Source organism: Falco biarmicus, chromosome 5 (assembly GCF_023638135.1).
Source record: "Falco biarmicus isolate bFalBia1 chromosome 5, bFalBia1.pri, whole genome shotgun sequence".
NCBI classification, from domain to species: Eukaryota; Metazoa; Chordata; class Aves; order Falconiformes; family Falconidae; genus Falco; species Falco biarmicus.
Genome location: NC_079292.1, coordinates 63,290,613 through 63,311,817, shown reverse-complemented (window position 1 = coordinate 63,311,817; position 21,205 = coordinate 63,290,613). Strand labels below are relative to the sequence as shown.

Below are 21,205 nucleotides of genomic sequence, written 5' to 3'. Positions count from 1 at the left end.
TTATTTTTCCTTGTAAAGCACCACAGAATAACCATTATATGACCTGGCTTAAAAGGCAAAGGACATTTCCTTGACCTTCCTCCTTAAACAGGTAACAGCTGTGGCTCTAACTCAGCTTAAGTCAGGCCACAAGATTAGTGTTTTTCAAGCAAGATAACCACTCTCAATTGCTTGAGAGTTGTCCCTTTTCCCTAGCATGACCTGGAGGAGGAGGCAGCTGCTAAGCCCCCCACCTGAGAATTAGGTGCCTTTACATTAGCTTAGGCTAATTTGAAGCATCAGTGCAGGAAGTGGCTTGAAAAGTTAAGACAGAAACTTCAGGTACTGAAATCACAGCATTCCACGGTCTGAAGCTGGGGAATATATAATCCCATACTAACTGTAGCACCTTCAGGTAATTTCTCTCTTCTGGTAATGACTTGTTGGTTTATAAACCGACATCAGTCAGTCTTTCTAACCTCACTGCCAATAAGCAGCAGAGCAGGAACACTTTCCAATCAGAAAACGCACTTCAGTGCAATACAGCTTTTCAATCCCACTGTGCTGGCACCTAAAGCTTGTGAACCTAATGAATGCACAGATGTATGCAGCAAGCTTCCTCCATGTTACACTTACATCTCTTGCCTGCAGTGAGCAAACGTACAGGAGGAGGTAAAAACATCATAGAATTTGAACATGTGGTACTTGAACAAAGCACCCCTGAAAGCCTGTGCAAATTATGTTGCTGATGCTACTTTTCCATATTCAGAAGTGTGGATGATGAATCTTGCTACTCTTAATTCTTTATTTTCACCTTGGAGCACCAATCTCATGCTAACAGCCCCTCACCTCATTCTGCTTCTCAGCAGCCACAACTGCCGTTAGAAGCTACTGCCCTGACCTACACATGCATTGAAATAAGCAGAGAAAGACATGGAAAATCATACTCCAGTTTGTGACTGCAATGCGTTCTCCTTCACAGCCCACCTATTGCTGCAGTAAAATCTGTGGGTCACCAAACCGCTGTTCCTATGAGCGGCTGCTACTGTTCTGTCACTGGAGCTGAAAAAAAAGAGCACCCTTTCCCCACTCAGTTTCCTCTGCACTTGGCGAGGAACCAACTTGAGTGGGAGGAGAGAAAGAAGAGCAAACACAAAACCACAGAAGTAAGCAACCAGGAGCAGAGACCAAACTTTATGTCTTTCCTATACATTCAAACCGCAGACTCCGATTGCAGCTGGCCCTTGTTCTAGCCCCACTAATTGTACAATCACTTACAAGTATTGCTGTAGAAGCAACTGCTCGTCAATGTACTGAGCAAGGTTGTATCTCAGCTCCTGGTCTGAACACAGGTATCTTTACCAAAAGACAGTATGTCTTTTATGTGCTACAGAGATGGAGTCTGAAGTGCTACAGCCAATAGCTGCAATAGGAGAGTTTTGATTTCTCTTAGGTAAATAGCTCTTTTTAAGTAAAACAAGCTAACCATTTGTAGCAGTTTCAGACCTGCCCGGGTACAGTAAATATGAGAGTGACCTTGATTTTTCACATAATTTCAGCAGGCTTCAGCCTTAAAGGGACTTACTGTGCTTATAAGGCTTGAGTGAAGAAAAATAGACAGCAGGAAATCCTGTGACATGCCTGTTTTGGTGATCATGTGAGAGAGGCAGTAGCAGGAGAAGAAAAAAAACACACCAAAAAAACCCTAAACCCCAAGAACACCTGTGGCAAACCTGCAAGTGGAGAGACTAGGACTTCAGAGCCTCTCACTGATCCTCCCAGCATTACTTAAATGACTCTGGCAGTAAGTGTAGAGAAGGTACGGATTAATTTAGGATTCAATGCTGAGTTTAAAAGAAAAAGGTTTATAGACGTTTATGTCAGGGGTTCCAGATAACTTCAGGTGATAGTATACAGACTGGTAACGAGCGTTTTTGCACACTGCCTTCCTCTCTGCAAGCCCTCTCAAAAAAACATGGGAACCCCAGCTGAGCCACATTTGAAACATATTTGTTCCCAAACCAGGAAGTATTGCTTTTGGGGTGGTCAGCCCCAGGTGTGGGACTGCATGGTGCTGGGTGGTGTGAACACCCATGGAGGGAAGGTGTACTTAAACAGGAAAGTCACAGAGGAAGAAGAGCGCTGTTCCTCAAAATCATGCTCCTTTGGAGCTGATGGGGAGGAGGGTGAAGAAAGTGTGTCCTACCTAGCATGGGCAAGACACCTATGTCAGAGCTGGTGGTTGACCACTGAGCCCTGGTCAGCAGCCCTGCTACCATGATTCTGTTCCTGCTTCCTGCCTGGGCTGTGGGCAGCACCACTGAGGTGCCTACACCCAGAGGGCTGCCCTTCCCTCGGGGATCACTGACACACTTAAAAGTTGTGGCAGCCTTGGGAAAATGCTCTTTTTTTTTTAGAAGCAAATTTGCATTTACCTTTTTTTCCCTGTCCTCTTTTGCACAACTGCTCTTTTCCTAAAATTGGGATCAATCTTTAGCCATTCGCCTACTCCCAGTGCTCATCCCCTCACCTGAGGCTGGATCATCCTGCCGCTTGTACTGGTCATGTTGGGAATCGTATCCCTTTTCCACATATAAGGGGAGGCTGTAAATTCAGGTGGGGAAGAGAAACCACTGGAAATTAGGAACTCCTAAGAAACACTCTTTTTCATGCAAGTATCTCTTAGCAGGGATAAATAAGGGAACAGCAGTGCAGGAACAACAGGATATGTCTAACAGGTGGCCCAAAGCCCTGATTTCAGGGTGCTCTTAGGGTCTTGGTTGTTTCAACAATTAATGGTGAGTGTGGGAGCCAAAAATCTTTTTGTTTCTTTTTTGTTGTTGTTAATCTGTGCTTAGTGGGACTTTGCCAACCAGTTCCCTGTGGTGTTTTACCTCACTGGAATATAGCAGAGGTTTTGCAACTCCAGCTGACTGGTGAGGACCAGAGCCCCTCACACGTGGGGTGGCACCAGCTGGGGGAAACCAGAGCTCCCAACCCCGGTACCTCTCTCTGGCTGCCTTTCACATACTTGTCTCTGATCTACAACAGCCGTAATGGATTGAGCCTTGCCTGTGGGCACACAGTTTCCTTCCTTTCCAGCCACCACAATAAAACTGAGATCTGCAGAAGGAGTAACTACTGTCAGTGCTGTCTTTGCTGTATAGGAGCTGTTCTCAGAGAGGGGAGAGGGGATGGAAGGGACTGGCTCAGCACTCAGCTAAGATCTTTGATTTTCCACCACTCAGATGTGGATGAGCCAGAAGGAAGCAACTCAAGACTTCTTCTCCCCCTCCTTGGGCTATCAACTCTTTGGGCTTCTCTTTGCTGGCAAAAGGCTTGTCAGGTTCCTCGCAAACAGACCTTTGTTATAAATATTCTTGGGCCCGGAGGCACATAACTGGGCATATTTTATACACTTGGTTAATAAATAAACCAAGCCCTCCTGTGATGACCTTTCCGACTCCACACAGGGACGCAGGGCTCCTCTCGGAGTGAGGCCAGCCAGCATCACATGGTGGAGCTGGGCAGGGAGATGCTGCAGTGTCACAGGGAAAGGGGCAGATCGCTAACTTTGACAAGATAAAGGAGGAACTGGCATGTCTGCTCCGAGCAAAATAAAAAACACCTAGGGAAATGGTAAGAAGGTTTCAGCAGAGAAAACCCTAGGGAGACTCCAGTCTGAGGAGATTGTTTAGGCTGAAATATAAGCTTTTCTGTTTTAAATTAGACCCCAGAAAGGGAGTTATTCTGGAATATTTAGTGTGTATCTTCTGTTGGATGTGCCACAGGCACAATGCTGGTTTACCAGCCTGCTCCGAGGTGATTTATACACAGAGGAACTTGGCAAAGAACTGTCTTTGCTTGAGTTTTGTAAAACCAAAAACCAACCTGACCTGACTATCACAGAGATGGGACAAAGCCAAAAGCTTTAAGCTGAATGTCTGTTCCCTTCCAAGACTCAGTGGTCTGGGTAAAATGAAACTGAGATTCAATTAATCCTGGTGTTGGTTTTGCAAAAAAAAATCTGAATTTTTGTTCTGAAAAAAAAAACCCCAACTCCATACTCCAAGTGTCCTTGGGAAAGAAATGAACTGCTTAAAATAGTATAGCTTTAACTCTGCTTTCCTCCAGTAAGCCTTCTGCAATGTACTGACTGTTTTGCAAGCCTGCAGTCCTACCAGGTATGATCATTGCTAAATGAAACCGAGCATAGATTTCAGCAATGAACTTCATGGTTTTGCTCTAGTCCCCAGAAAAGCCTCTCCTCCTCAAACCATCTAGCTATCCTGCTCTTTACCTTGGAGAGACAGTCAGTAAAGCAGTGAATGTTGCAGGTAGGACTGAAAATGACTGCCAGACTAATGAGGCTCCCACAGCAGCAAAAGCAGTCAAGTCTGAGATAGAGCTGTTTTTGCAAGGCCAGAAAGACATAAGGTTTTGAAACGTAAGTGCACTAACACTATACAAGGACGTAACAGATACCAATTCACTGAGTAAACTAATAAGCATAGCCTATCCCTGCTGCCATTACTACTGCCTCATTTAAAGGGCACTTTTGGCCAGAATGACACATACTTTGAGTCACATGATGGAGAAGAAGTTGTGACGCTGCTTGGGAATCCAGCTTTCTTTCGCTCCTTGTCAGCATGGCTAGAGGACTGATACCTGTCATGGCACAATGTCCACATGTGGCAAGATGGATCCACTTTAGCCCCTGCATCCTTCAGGACCTGCACTCACTCAGCTAAGCATGCACAGCCAGTTAAAAAACACACCTGCACACAGCCTCACTACATACTCCATATGGGTGGTTGACAACATGCACGTAGGCCTTTATGCCTGTGTATTTTCTTGCAGTGTCTGAAACTAGACTGATAAACACCTCTTCAAACTGATACTCAGCTTCATTCTCTGTTATCCAAACATTTAATCAAAGGTCATTTACCCACAAAGCAGACATATCAACCCAAGCTAGACATGCAACATACCAAAGCCTTTTGAAAACAAGGGAAACAAAAGTGCATTTATCCATTAATAGTGCAGGGGTGACAGCCATTATATGTGCGATATTTTGCAAATTCTAAGAGACTTAAATCTTGTAAGGTGATTACGCCATTTATTAGTGAAATGCTGTCATCCCTGGGGTACAACAGAGCAGCTCTTTCAGCTGAGCAGCAAAGAAAAGCCAGGAGGGCAAGGCAGCACAGTGGTAGTGCCCCCAGGAGAAGCCCTCCTGCTCCGAGTGTCCCAGCACTGCCATCCCGTGCTAGGGAGCTACTCTAATTCCAGCAAGGGAGGACCACAGCTCTATCTACCACCCCAACCACCCCCCTACAACACCCTCTCTTCCACCTGTGTGCATGACTGTGGACTCAAACAGAGGTGGTGTCTGTTGCAGCCTGAGTCCTGCATTTCCCAGGGTGTGGGTTTTCCTGGGAAGCTGTTCATATACAGATTATTAACCCAGAAGGGATCTCCCTGGTCATTCATCCTTCTGACATCCTGCGAAATGGAGATCACAGAGACTACCCCAACGATCTCCCCTTCAAACTACAGCATAAAAAAGAAAAGGAAAAAATAAAATGCCATTAAGATGCCTCATGACACCGTGGCTATCACAGCTTTTTGACCAGTTACTTGGTGAACACAGCTTCATTTTTAGCCTAAGCATGTCTGGCTAAAACTGCCAGCTGCAAAGCCCCACTCCTGCATGGTGGGCTGGGAAGCACAGCCCTTCTTCAGCAGCTTTGGTTCCTCACACAGGCACCTCCAGGCCATGGATGTGTCACCGCGTACCTCCATGAAGGGTCACCGATCAGGCCCAGGCCAACTGCTAGTGCTAAGTGACAAGACTAAGGACTACAATGACTGGGGGGCAGGCTGGGACCACTGTCCCAAGCAAGGTGGAATGTTTGGATGGCCACCAGCCAGGTCCTACACGCGCAGCCTAAGGATTCTACATGAGAAACACTTTGCACCACAGCGAGTTTTGCACCACATGCTGAAGATGGGTGGGAGGAAGGAGGCTGATTCTCTTCACTGCACTCCCCCTTTTAGATGACAACTCTGACCACAGTACTGACAAAATGTCTGACTTGGCTGGAGCAGCAGGGCAAGGAGCAGCTGGGATGGGGCAGGAGAGCCCCTGTGCAGCCCACCAGCAGTGGGCGGGAGTAGGGGGAGCGATGCGAGTGGGACAGTGCCAGAGCTGTGCCACCAGCAAGGCCAGTGGGTGTGACTTACATGGTGGCTGTGGGCCCTGTGGCTCAGAGGACCCTACCTGTGGCTCCCAGTCTGCTCTGGGGTCATTCCCCTTCAGTAAAGGACTCAGGGCTGGGAGCTTTAAGCTCTCACAATGGCTGTGATGTCCTTTGTCACCTCAGTGCAGAGCCAGGGGCAGGGCCCAGGGTGCTCCTGTCCCCTCACCCTGCCAGGCCCTGGCTGGTGTTTGTCCCCTTCGCCAGAGGCCTGGGGCAGTACTGGGGACCTGACGGTGCTGTCCTCCCAAAGGGGACTCTCGGCAGCGAGGGGGGGGCCTGCAAGACCCACCTTAGCCTGGTGTGTCCTGCTTCTCTCAGGCTCCTCTACAGTCAGGAGCAAGGGAGAAAAATTTCCAGACTATCAACTATGGCTGCAGATCTAGCCTCGAGGAGGCTATGTCCTCTGAGAGGGAATTTTTTTTTTTTTTTTTTTTTTAGTTTTGCTGAAGACATTTTGATGACCATTTTTGATACCTTCCCATCCTGCCACCTCAATGCCACCATGACTCTTCTGGAGAGCACTGGCTTAGCCCGACAGAAATACCCCTGGTGGGACCAAACGGTTGCTGATGTCAGGGTGCCCAGCGAGGGCCCCTGAGCCGTGCCAGCAGCGCAACAGCAAGTCTGCCCACTGTTCCTCTCACGAAAAACAAGGCTGAGTGATCCAGTGCATCTTCAGAGCATGTTACATGGCAGCAACGACAAATCACTCACGCAAAGTCTGCAAGCAGCCATGGGACTGGCTTTGCTTATGCTGGGCTTTCCAGATTCAGGTCAAGAAAGAGCACAGGGTTTGTTTAAAGACACTTCTGCCTCCCACCTCCGCGAGAAGAAAATAGACCTATCATTTATAGGAAGAGGAAAGGCCTTATATTGCTCTGAGAATGAGCAGGATCCCACACAATTTTCCTCCCTTGAAAGGATATGGCCATCACATTCTTGAGAGTCACGTTAAAACAAAACAAAACAAAACAAAACAGAAAAAAACCAAAAACCACCCCCCCAAAAAAACCAAAGGAAAATAAAAAAGCAAGTTGTTAATAAAATATGGGGATGACCTAGGAATTTGCTCTCAAAACCCCATGATAAAAACACTCCAGCTGAGAGCCAGCCTCTGCATTATAGTCCCCAGCGCTCTGCCTCGTCTTTCCTTAAATGCAAGGGGCACAGGGCTTCTGTCACTTCTTTGGCATGCCTGCACAGAGTCTGAGAGGCTTTACCCTGAGGAAGCTTTTCCTTCACATTCAGCTTAAATGTGCCATTTCTTGAAGTCATCCCCTTGTCTTTTATACTCTAGCAAGCAAAACAAGTGTAAATTAAATGGAAGACACATGAAATCTTTATAAAGCCCAGTGTTTCCCCTAGCACGGAAGTTCCTTCTCTTTGCAGTGGAATGGGTCTTTACTCTGTATTTTTCCCCATCACAAAATGAAGAAGAATATAATTTTTCCTCATGACTTGAATTTAGCTTCATCAGCAGCCCCCTGCTGATGTAATTCAACCCAACGAGATTTTTCTTCTTTTTTTCTTTTTTTTCCACCGGTGAGCTGCTGCCCCCTTTCCCCTCCTCCCATCAATTCAGGCATGGAAAACAAGGGAGGAATTAGACAGACAGAACTCATTATCTAACAAGCTGCAACTTCAGATGGGGCAGGAATAACATTTAAAATATAAAAAGCAAATTTTATCAAGCCTTTTGCTCCCCAGAGACCGCCACAAAAATATTCCTTGTTTGTCACTGAGAATGAACCATTTTTCTCTTTCATTTCTGCTTTCTGTCACATATTTCATTTTGGCTGCCCCTTCTGTCTTTCAGCTAGGGACCTAGGCTGCTAATGCAGCATCACAGATAACTCAACAACAAATGCCTGTATTATCTTTTTTTTTTTTTTTTTTTTTTTTTTTCCTTCTAGTCTGCCAGGTAATTGCAACCCTAAAAGCTTTTGCATATTTACCACAGAAACATGTCTATCCTGGAGGATGGGACTGTCATCAGGTAGAATATTTCATTTAATAAGCCTCTTCTGGGGTATAAAACTAGGGTTGGGCATTTATTTTCTGGCCTCCTTCAGAGCAAAGGACAAACAGATAAAAAACAGCTACTGCAGTGCCACACTGTCAAAGTTCCTGTTCCTGTGAAAATTAACTCTTCCCAAGTTCACAGCTCAGGTGGGCTTTGCCACTGTGAGGTTTATGAAGTAGGAAAAGGGTCTGTTATCAACTCATGTTGTTTTTTTGTCCTCAGCCCTCCCTGTGTATAAGACAGATTTCTTTCCTATTTACAAACAGAGCAACTACCCTGGTTTTCTGTAACACATCTGATGAGCTGTGGATGCTGCCAGGACTGATTTTCATTACATCAGTCATCAAGAAGGATCCCATTTTCCCTCTTTGCCCCTATTTCACAGAATTACAACAAAAACATGGCCTGAACATTTCTAAATTCAGCTGTCACCTAAAGACAAATTCCCTTTCCCCTCCCCCATTCTCCCCCACCTCTGAGGTAGCAGCAGAATTGCTTTTCTCAGTCCTTGGGATGTTGAATCAAGCTGACTGGTATCAAAGAGAGGGTCCAAGGAGAACATCTACAGAGAGACTTTGTGTCTTGGACTCAAGACAGATGTAGAGGATGACCTTCTAGGAGTTATGAAAAGAGGCTGCTTTGCCGAAACTGTTCAACAGACTAAAGAGCGATATAGCTGGTTCACATGTTCACTTCCGGCACACTTACGCAGAGGTCAGAACTCCATCTGAGCACATAACATACCTGTAGTTTAAAGCACTGTGAGTGGGAATCAACAGTCCGTGACAGGTCCTTAGTCCAACACCAAATTACTGACAATACTCATTCATTTCTACCAACAGCTTCCCACACAGAGAAAGGTGTTTCCAACCTGGCCAGGCTGCCTGCTTGCCTGGAGCAGAGCTGACAGGAGCCAGCCAGAATCCTCCCATTGACTCTAGCAAGCTCCACAGCCTGTGTGAAAACTACTCCTTTACAAAGCATCTTCTGCATCCACCCAGTTTCCCTGTGAGCCAACCTTATTCTAGTAAAGTCCCTAGTTTCCCATATGCATAAAGACATATCTGAGATACGGATTGATTCTTTAGGTTAAGGTCCTTCTGAAACCAAGAACCTACTTGCATTGGCTTGGAAAGGAAATATGGACTCTCCTGATACATGACCTCTTCTGGAAACAGTCCCGGAGAAAACAAAGTACTGACAGAGGTGAAAGGCTTTTTAAATTGTAACTGGCAAACTCTGTTTTCACAATGTTTTATTATTACCTAAAAATTTACAATGGTTTTCAATGCAAGTAAATTCCAAGAGGTCAGGATACCATTTTTTCCTATCACCAACAAGCCATTCTAAGAGCCATCCCAGCTAAGGATTAATACAGGAATGCAGGAAAATTCCCATAGGTAAAATACTCCTGGTAATGTTACATGAGCGCAGTCTCTTACCTGTAATATCTGGATTGAAGGTAGGTAGAACACACAGCTTTAGACACGTGGCTAGCTGAACCAAAGTCTATGACCTTGACTCTATATGGCTGTCGGGAGGGGTCTACCAACATGATGTTCTCTGGTTTGAGATCAGCATGAATCAGTCCCAGGCTTTTCAGCTTCATTAGGGCAGTTGCTACCTGCTGGAGAATCGGTCGAATGTACTTAAGGGGCAAGGGACTGAATTTGTTTTGTTTTAGGAAATCATAGAGGTTCTGCTCCAACATTTCAAAGACCAAGCACGTGTGATTCTTGTGCTGGAAGCACTCATATGCACGGACAAAGTTGTAGTCATCCGCACTTTCTGTGCTCAGCCGAGCCAGGATGCTCACTTCAATCTGGCCTTGCCGGGCATAGGAAGGATGGTTCTTTAGGATCTTGATGGCCACAATCTCATTAGTGCCACGTTTCCAGCATTTGACTACTTGTCCGAAGGTTCCACGGCCAAGAAACTCTAACACTTCGTATGTGTTGGTCATGGAACAGAGCACCTCATGTTGCACCAACTGGTAATCCCCTTCGCTGTTGGAGCCACTGTTTTTGGAGGTGGCCGTAGAGGTCGTGGCGGTGGCTACAGTGGCCCCACTGGCATTGTTCTGAATCATTGGTGGATGCTCTTCAATGATCTGCACGCTGCTTGTGTTCTCAATCTCCTCACTCTTGCGCTTAAGTCCACATTTTTGGTAGGTGTCCAGAAGGCTCACAGTGCTGCGACGCATCAGGTTGTGTGGCCCACCCAGTGTTTGCCCAGACACTGCAACCACACCAGAAGTGCTGTTGGCGGATGTCACCACAATGTGCCCCGTGCTTGCTGGGAAGATGATGGTCTGTTCGTAAGGGATGCTCGGATTGGGAATCTGGAGGGAGGCGTTGACGGCTGCTGCGGCGGCTGCTTGGGAGGACTGCACGTTCTTGCTCTGGCTGTAAACTTTGCTGTGTGTGCCGTACCCAGTCATATCCCAGTTCGAACTCGGCTCCACTTTCAGTTTCTTCACGCTACAGAAGGCACTTGACTGAAGGGTGTGAGGAGAGAAAACTTGCACATGCGAGGCCATACCTGCAATACAACATCAGAGTGAAACCAGTGTCAAGATCCCTTCCCTGGCTTTTTTCATTTGTTCAGTGGCAGGAAGGGAAAATGGGATACAGACTTCAGATACAGCACACGCGCGCGCGCACACACACACACACACAAATCAAGTTCTTACAGAAATATGTATTCAACGCAAAATATTATGTTCTAAAATAAATCATTACCTCTGACCGAACTATACTAACAACAACCAAGATTCCTTTTCTCTTGCTCTCCCCCTTCTCTGTTTTAATAACAGGAAGGTAAATCTTATTTTTATTTTCTCTGCCTAAAGAGACTCCTATTCCCATTGTCTCCAGGAATATACCTAGCTCCCTGGAAGAACTCATGTCAAATACTGCAAAGTATTCTGCCTATGGAAACCAATCTCATATCTTCGGGCTCATCCTACATTAAACAGTTCGGTGGATCTGACTTAAGCCCTCCATTAGCTCCCATAAAACCACTGTGTAGCTTCTGGCCTACAAACAGCCAGGACGGGACCAGGAGTGATACACTGTGACAAAATGGAGGTGCACAGACAAAGGTGAGGAGCCAGGAAGAAGCAGCAGATGATGTTTCAGGTTGCTTGCCAAGTCTGCCTGTGGGAATCGTGCACAATGCTGGTCTGTGCTCAGGGACACTGGAGATGGGAGTTACACAACATGAGCCTCACTGTATGCTCTCAGTTCTCCCAGATTTATAAAACTGTGTTCATCTATTCTTATTCACAGTGACAATACCATCACTGGAAAGCAGATCCCCTGGAAATTAACAGCAATGTTAATGAAGCAATGTGCACATTAGCACGTGGCAGAATTAGGTCCTAATAGAACCTTATTTTTCAAGAAAAGAAATGCCCTATTTTAATGCAAGTTTCTTTGGTTCCAGAAGACTTAAAAAATCTTTAAAATCTTTATTTAAAAAATGCAAACAAACAAAATAACCCCCACAAACCAAAAAAAGAAACCCACAACCTCATAACCGAAGTGAAAATAAAGTATCACTGAGACAGACTTACTGAAGGATTCCGAGTAACGTTCCAATGAAACAGAAAATGCCCCTATTCAGAAAAGAATATATGGCCCACAGAGGGCATCTAAGTCCTGACTTGTTGCCAGCTTTCCCTGCCCAGGGTAGGATGCTACCTATGGGGCAAAGGTATTGTGAACAGCACAAATCTATGGGGATTCCTGGGGAAGGAGTTAAGTGTCCAGCGGGAGTCAGAGCAGAAAGTCACAGCCTCCTTCACCATTCTATCTGTCATCAGTGTTTCTTTTTAATAAACCAGAATGACTAGGGAAGAAAAAGAAAATATGCTGAGCTGGCACCATTGCTGAATTATCAAGCACAAACATAACCTTGACTTGTTTTCAACTTAAAAAAGTTAAAAGCTGAATGAATGCTTCAGTGACAAAACCACAACAAACTCCACAGTGCACATGGATGACTTCTTCATGTGGAGACCTGAGAGTATGTAACACTCAGCTCCCTTTCGTAAAAGAAACGCATGCTCCACTAGTCCTTGTTGCTCTTTGGAAGATTTTCTGGAACTCATATGTACGCATACACACACGCATGCATGCATAAACATATACACCTATATAGAAAAACATGAACATTGCTCCACAGTTCCAAAGCTCAGTAGCATCGTCAAGCAAACACACCCAAACACACCCAACACCTATTTTCCAGTTAATTCCCAGCAGCCCAAAGCCCAGGAACTGCTCAAGGAAAGGGGTGCTGTAGCGAGCCAAAAAACACCATTCACAGCTACACAGAAGTAACCAGCAAAGCAATCACTCCAGTTTGCTTCAACACCCCCACCTTCATCCCTGCCACAGTGACAAACTTAGGAAGACAGGGCAGATGCAGAAGAAAACCCCTAACAGGACATGTGGGGAAACCCTCATCCCTGCTGGAACAAGCAAAACCCCACTAACCCCACTCCAGCAACAAAGTCTTGCAAAGCGCAGCATGCCCTTCTTTGCAGACATGACCCCTGGCTTCAATGTGATTTCTGATGCTGTTTGCTGCCATTCGTATTAACTTCCCCCTCCCCAGCCTCCTTGGCAGCAATTTCCAAAATCTCTGCAATTGGTTCCTCAGCACCCCCTGCAGCTCCCGACCCCTCAAAGTGCTTTCTCTTCTCTTTTCCACAGGGTGATGATGTTGCCACGAATGCTGTAGCATGTGGCACGCAGTGAGCTCGGAGAACCGTAGCAATATTAGTCAACTTGTCATCCTGGACACAAGTACTGTATGTGAGTGAGCTGAAACTGTGTTTGTTTTTCCACTGATTAAGAAGAGTCATGGTGTTCCTTCTAGTACAGTACCGACCTGCCTGGAGAGTGGGGTTGGTTTGATGTATATTTTCCCCCTGGACGCAAATAATAAAGCAGATGTAATTGGTAACATATTGTGGACCTAGCAGAGCTGTAATTTATAGCTTTATGGCTTTCATTCCATGGTGTGCTTGAGCAATATCTCTTCATACAAAATAAAAAGGGGAAAAAAAGATTGATGCCGAACAAGGAGAGAGGTGTTTCTCACACTCTAAAGATAACACCAGAAGACCCAGGCATCCCAAATTGAAGTCAGGGATGTGAAGCGCAGCAGCTGCAACTTTCTCCAGCCCTGCTGTAAAAATCAGGATAATTGCCACCATTAAAAGACAGACTTTCAACTGGTGCAAACTGGCAGGGCTCCAGTTGATATCAGCTGACACTAAAAACAAGGTCAGCAGTCACTCAACGTTGTCATCATCAGATGGCTGCCTGTGCCCCTTGGTGAAATGAGTTGTTGTTAGGGCCAGGTTTCCACATCAACAACCAGCCCCCTTGCTGTCCCTGCAACACGGCTGGCAGCCTCAGCAGGGGGACAGGAACAGGAGACAAACACTGACCCACCCTGGTACCCCAAAACCGGAGCAGACAGAGGGAGCAGAGCTGTGTTGTGGCTAAAGGGAAGATTCTGGACTCCCCTGCTGCCACTTCCACTCTCCTCAGAGGTTATAGCGCATCGTAAGAGAAATACTTTTTTTTTCCCAAAAAAAAAGAAGTATGAAATCTTCTTCCTTCCATCCAAAATGATTTTCTCACATTTGAGGTTTTAGGGGCACACATTGTAAGGAGAATAACTGGTCCAGCTCTTCAGCATAGTCCAATACCAAGAAATTACAGGCTGATTGACAGCTTGGTGATGGGAAAAGAAGGCTTCTGCAGCAAAGTCATTTTTATTGCAAATTTGCCTGTGCAGTTAATGTGAGAAAAATAGAACCTTGAATTTCCTGAGGACACTATCAAATTGTGCTGGTGGCATGTTTTTTTCAAAAAGGATCTTTGCTCCATGGCAATAGCAGAAATAGTAATAAATGTGACTACAAGTTGGATGGTTTGTTACAGGGATCAAATTCCTCATTACAGCCTGTAACGATTTACAGCTTCAGACTTTTGATTACATAGGCATGACATGACTACAATGTCCATGAAGAAACAAGCCAGCAGTAATGGGGCAATCCATGCCAGCCAAGCCCTGTGATAACAATGCTCCCTGAGCATCCCCCAGAGCCAGTGAGGATCCCAGGAAGCATCCTTGCTCCTGGGGACTTGGAAAGACAGAGGGGCCATAAGCCACGGAGGGATGGAAAACGGGCTGTTTCACTAGGGAAAGGTCCTCTTAAACACCCACTCACAGGTCTTCCAAGAAACCTCCTGTGTGAGGCTGGGCCTCTCTTGCTGCCTCCCTTCACTGCAGGAAGATCCTAGCAGACCCCTTGCCACGTTTTGCACAGGATGGCTTGAGGCTGGCACCCAGCTCCTTGCCTTTTTGCTCTCCACCAGGAGCAGAGAGGGTGAGGATGCTCAGGACGAGCAGCTGTGCCCACCAAGCATTCCTACTCACCTAAAGCCTAGCCCAGCAGCCCCACCTATGCTAGCAAAAGCTTTGCCTGGACTAAAGCAAGTGGCAACACATGCTGAGCTCAGGCTTAGTCCCTGCCTTGGCAGGGGTGCCGGGCAGAGTACTACAGCCCCCATTTTGCCAGCCAGGCTGCAGCCAGGGCTCTGCAATGCTAAATACAAGCCCTGAAGAGTGCAGGTCTAATTTTCGTATCATCCCTGCACACAGCAAGTCTCTGGGCTGGGAGCAGAATCAAGGTTGGGCACCATGCATTAAATAAAATTGATAGTTTCCTTCTTTAATAATGATTTTAGTGTACCCATTTAAAGCTCTCACACAACTGACAGTAACTGGATTTAATGGGGCCTTCCCTGTCCTTGATACAACTCACATAACTCCCTGTAGCATCCACATGAGCTGAAGTATGTAGTGTGCAGCTAGAGGACAATGTTAAAACAGCCTGAATGACTTTTATTAAAAGACTTGAGGGGTTTTTTTTCTAAGAACTCCTCCCACGTCAGCTTTCACTTAATAATAATTTAGCAGGTGCTATTTACAATTCAGATAGCCCTCTTCTGCATGCATACACAAATCACACAGCTGCCTCACTTGGAAGTACAACAGGTTTCAGGAAAGCAAATGAGGTACAGTTCTCCATCCACCCACCTCACCCCAAAGGGCAACAAATACACTTTGGGGACTAAAGAAGGAACAGTTTCAAAGTCACTGATGTTTTCTTCTGCTTTATTCCTAGTGCTTACTGCTGATTTATAAATGTGTCCTTTGTGGTGGCAAGAGACCAAGCCCCTGCCCTGTATTAAGTAGGCAGTAAGACCTTTTGCAGTACCTGCAGAGCTGCCAGTGTTCTGTAACCAGAGGCTGCTTGCTGACTGCCGCCAGAATGACAGTGCCTGCTTGAAAAATACTGTAGAAAGCACATGGCATGTGTTCAGCATATAAATGATGCACACAAGACACTCCTGAAATAAGTATCTTCCACTTCTCCCCAGAGAGGCACAAGCCTGCAAACTCATATACACACTCGGGTTAGGAAGGCAATGAAAAGGGGATCTGCCAGGTGTGGCTAACTTATTGCACCTTCAAAATAGCTGTGTCTCCAGCACAGCACTCTTCTTTATGGTGGCCTCTGTGTGGCCCCTTTTGAGGTATTGTCCCCAGTACCACTGCACCCTTGGAACCTCCTTAAAATTTATGTCCCTGGAGGCTACACAAATTACTTCCCTTGTGGTGCTGAATGTTTGGAGACAACCTCAAAGTGGAGTTCCAACCTCAACAGCCTCAGCTCCTTCCTGTTCCTGGTGAGCAGAAGATGTCAAGGAAGCCTTCGTTCCAGGTGAAGATCTCTCTGCCTTCCTGCTCTGCTTTTCCTGTCCTGCTAGTAAAACTGTCTCGTCCTAATTACTAGTTTCCTAAATGCTTACACAGGGCGCAGCAGTTCTCCAAGATGTGACAGAGCCTGTCCCCTGTATTGCTCCAGACCTGGTTTCACATGGCTCCAGGCTGCCACGTTTGATCCATGACCCACAGCCGGACAGAAAAGCAAGACTTTCCAACACACAGAGTAGCCATAAACAAAACCAAATGAACAAAACCGAGCATCCATCTCCCTCCCTCTCACCCCCACCCAAAAAGCACATCCCCACTGCAGCACAATGGCCAGTGTACACTCCGTATCCCCCTGCCACCCCAACTGCCCTCCAACACATCCCTCTCCTGCATTTATAGCATCAGCAACCCTACTTATTATTTAATTCCCAGACTATGAGTTTGCTTTATAGGTAGGATATAAGTTATCAACCAGGATATGGAGGGGGCATAAGCAGTTGCTCTCTGTCACGGCCTGAGCAGGTTGTTTTGGCATGTGGCTCAGGTTAATGCTATCACTCCTCCCAAACCATCTTTATTCCCTTCCTTATTCTCCCTTTTAACTCCTTAAATCCAGGGAAACTTGCCTGTTGGATACTGAAAACTTTCTCAGCTAACCAGGGCAAAGAGGACACAGCCAGAAAAACACTGGGGAGACCTTCCTCTGAGCCAGCCACCCATCCTGCCCCCTTCCCTGAGCCTCCAGCTTCACCACACCTGCCCACAGGCACAGAGGTGCTGGGAGAGGTGGTAAGGGCTGGCCAGGGCTGCGAGCCAGCACCACCTGGGGAGCAGGGCAGTCAGCAAGGCTGAGCTCAGTGCCTAGGTACTGATGCAGGCTGAAGGCTGGTGAGATGGCGCACACCCGCTTTCCCCTCCAGGACATCTCTGGTGTTGGGGGTGGTGGGAGATGGGTGCTCTCCAGTGCACAGACCCCACAGGGTAGCACCTCTTTTCCCAGGGCTAAGGCATGGCGACTGCAAGATAGGCAGAGCAGTCCATGCTGGGTCCATATCCTCCAGGAAGCATCTCTGCCACCCCAGGTGAGAGCCCTCGCAAGCAGCTCGGGCGAAAATTGGCTACCCAGACCCTTGGCACATCCTGCACAGACCAAATGAGGCAGCACCACCCTGAGCCTGAGCCTGTGCTGGAGCCTGGAAACATCTGGGCTGCTCCAGCTTCATCCACCTGCACTCCCCACATCTGGCAGGTCACTAGACAATGTCATGTGAGCTGGATTTAGACCGTGGGCAACCACTTAAATAACAAGCAAGCACTAGCCACAGATTGCCCTTTGAACCATCTGTACCATCTGTATTTTGTCTCTATAGACCAAAGTTTATTGCACAGTCCCTGCAATATCAAGCCTTTCCTTCAGTGCTCAGTGACCACAATCTCACCAGTACAAAACTCCACTCTTCCATATACACTGCAAGCCACAAAGCCCTAATATCTTCTGTGATCTAGAAACATCATGGTTCTTATTCATCCTTTTGATGTGGGTTCAGGTGCCCACGAGCCTGAGTAACAAGCTTTGGGCTCCTCTGACATATCCCTCGTTTTAAGCACATGAAACAAAATCTCTGGGACAAATATATACACTTACATTTAAATCCTTGATTACACATCAGTGAAGGATTCTTTTGGGGTCACTTCCATCTCCCACTTTAATGAATTGTAGTAATGACAAAAGATATGACAGATTTCTTCAGTTAATCATGTGCGTAGTTTATGTTTCACATTATCGTTAATTAACTACGCAACACCTGAGAACGCAGGTTAAAATATACCTCACCAGAGGCTGCCTCATTACTTCCCTGCAGATGCTGCAGCCAGTTGATCAGACACTAATTTCTAGATCTTGGTGTAAGAAGGTCCAGCATTCAAGTCCATGTTCCCCTGAACTGGAAGGTTAATCCCTAGATACCTTCCTAGAAGAAAACTCAGCACAGCTGGAATAGCGCAAAACAACTTCTCCAGGACAGCTCAACATCACTGAGTGGAAAACAAATGAAGGCAGCAAGCGAATACAGTGGATAGGCTACAGCCTCGACAAAACACAGCCAGACCCCAGTAAGTAAATTCCACCTGTCAAAGCTGACAGGAAGACTGTCACCTCTACAGAAATCATGAAATTACACTGCAAATGCTCTACCAAGACGTCTAAGTGCTCTCCAGACATAATATAAGAAACCTGGGAGTGCACTGTGGCCATGGCAGGTCTCCATGGCTTGAGAAGGCAGATGGATAGCCCTGCTGGATGTACCTCACGCCCAAGCCTGGGAGCGAAGCCATCACTTCCTGTGATGACTCTGGAGTCCCAAGAGCAAAATGAGGTGACAAACGATAAAGACAGAGGCGGCAGCAGCACCCGAACACCTTCAAGGTCTGCATGGGTGTGCAAAGGAACTCATGTTCAGTGTAAAGACATTTTAGGAACGCGGGTGTCAGTGAAACTGGGAACAAGTTTTACAACCGAACACTCAGTACTCCCAAGGGCCTCAGCCTCAGAGGAAAAGAAAGTCGGCTCTGAAGTCAGAGATGGAATGAGAAAAAAAAGAACATGATGAAGTCAGACAGGAAGCTCTGCTTTGAAGCTTTATCTTTGGAGGACACTGAAGGATGCCTAACAAAATGCTTTGCTGAAGAAATCCCTCTTTTACTTTTCTTGGAGAGAGGCCCAGCAGACCTGAGGCACATGTGGGCTGCCTGGGTGGGGCTGTACTGCAGGGTGCTGGGGGACCCATGAGCAGTACCACACCTGCCCAAAGAGCAGGAGACCACACTAACACCCGCAGCACCACTCAGAATACGGCATGACACACTTGTATAATTCCATGCTTACATGAGCACCTGAAGTGCTGGGAACGGCCAGAGGAGATGGGGAAAGCAAGCTACCAAGGAATGTTTTGTGGCTTCCCCATCCTGAAACCAAAATGGGACCAGATGAGCCTAAAAGCCGTTATTCAGATCAATGTGCCAGGTAGGACTGTTTGTTTTCTGGCCACCTTCATCCCTCCTATCCTATGTCCTCTATGGTGGCAAAGTAGAACAAACAATAACTACAGCACTTCTACAGCACCCAAAGTTCCCTTTGGAGAGCTAGTAAGACAGTAAATATGTCTCATCAGTAAATATGAATCAACTGGCCACAATTTGCCTGGTAGTTCAGTTTAGCATATGGGTCCATAAATTTAACCTCCAAACAGATCTGTAATGTAAGAGCATCTAGGTTCCCACAAGCTCTATCTCTGATTGCTAGTTGCTGACAGAGCTGCATCCTGAAAGTGGAACTGAAAAAAAAAAAGGATCTTGGCACGGCTCTGCTTTCTGGGCAGCATGGGTCAAGTCTCTCAGTTGTGTCACTTCAGCTTCCATCTTCCTAACCGGGGTTGACCATGGTATCCCCATCTTACATGGAAAACAGAGGACTTCCTCAATTACTGACCCCAAACTTCACTGGCTGCCCTACCTGTCCCTCTGTGATCTTAGTTCCTGGGAAAGCGCCCCTGGAAAAAGGACCAAATTGAATCAGCGTTTCCCGCTGCTGCCCTGGCTACGCCCCGCTCAACCACACAGCACTGGCACACTCGTGGCTTCCCACAGCTGCCTACTGGAAAGGATATTTTGGTTTTTTTCCACAACAGCTGCCTCCCCACCTGGATGACCTCCCACCTGTAAATATTAGCTTTGTAATGTCAATGACTCCAACTGGCCCACAAGTGTGGTGAAACCACAGGGAATGGCTGGCATCTTGCATACCTCGCTCATTAGAAGCAACCCTACTTCTGAAGGCAGGACATGGGCAAGGCTTGCTAGAGTCTCAGGCTGAGCCTCTCACTCCCACAGGATTTTTTTGTGTTTCATTTGCAAAGAGGCCATTGCATGACATTCAGCCCCTGCTTTGTTTATGAAATCTGAAACTCAGATCAAGCACTAGCTGAGCTGAAAAGGTCAGTTTGCCTGTTCACAAAATCCCTCCCTTCATTTCATTTCCATCAGGATACAGACCTGTTGGAGAGAACAAAGTTTCTGGTGAGGTCTGGATGAAATACATAGGATCTGGGCTGCAAAGGAAGATGAAAATGCAAGGAGAAAGGTGGAGAAGCCGGGTATGGGGCTCTGACAAAGCAGAAAATTGAGATAGACTGATCTGGTGACCTCCCAGCTATCCCAAAGTCAGGGTTAACCACATCTTCTTGCTTCTGTGGAAACATCTCCCTTTCAAAGAAGAATGACCAAACACAGGATTTACAGCACTCCCATACATTGCAGGCTATAAGGTGTTTTTGAAAATTAAGAGACAGAATACTGCAAATTAATCACCTGACCTGCAGTTTAAGTAGTATTTACAGTATTTACAAATCTGTAAATAACCTGTCTTCACACAGGCACACAAACACAAACCCACACAGAGAAAAGCCCTTCAGTTCCTCAAGGAAACACATCTCGAGCATGTTTTTTTCACCCTGTCTTCCAGACTTTATCTTCCTCATCACTTAAGGCCAAGAAAACATCCCCAAAGTGATGGCCAAACAGCCAGAAGTCTTTTATTGCTGTCGCTCTTGGCTTTTGGTTTGCATTCCATAGTTAAGACTGTAAACCCAGAACATGGAACAGCAAGGGCCATGAGCTGGGACTAGAATGGACACAGCAAGACTGAGCCACCTGGCCCAAACAAAGGATCATCAGGGAGACATGGGGTTTAGAATTTGGGTGTGGACACATTTCTCCCCCCAAAAAAAGCCTCTTTAATTCACAGGCTGCACCTGAGAAGAGTAACTCTGTAAAAAAGTGCTGCTTAACTGTCTCGATCCTTTCTCCTTCGAGACTGGAGCTCATAGGAGACTGCAGTGAGAGGGAGCTGCAGCAGTCTCCAAGAGACATGGGGCGTTACCAGGCGTATCCTTGGGAACCCTGGTAACCGCTCAGAGATTCCAAAGGTTTGCTTTGCTGTATTTGAGGTTGTACTGACCTCTGTCACACAAAACACACCGTCACACTCAGGCACACATAGACGTGCAAGCACTTGCACAGCCAGAGGATGACCCACAAAGGCAATGAAGCTCTTCTCCAAAAGAAATTAGTGATGCTGCCT

General features: G+C 46.6%; 1 protein-coding gene across 4 annotated transcripts in view; it reads right to left on the bottom strand.

The window, feature by feature from the left end:
* The window catches only part of HIPK2 (homeodomain interacting protein kinase 2), a 145,044-nt gene that overhangs the window by 88,697 nt on the left and 35,142 nt on the right, over positions 1 to 21,205 (bottom strand). For all 4 annotated transcript variants that reach the window (XM_056338886.1, XM_056338884.1, XM_056338885.1 and 1 more), the window contains one exon: positions 9,708 to 10,806. In XM_056338886.1, coding sequence (XP_056194861.1) covers positions 9,708 to 10,806 — 1,099 coding nt within the window. The remainder of the gene's footprint in view (positions 1 to 9,707; positions 10,807 to 21,205) is intronic.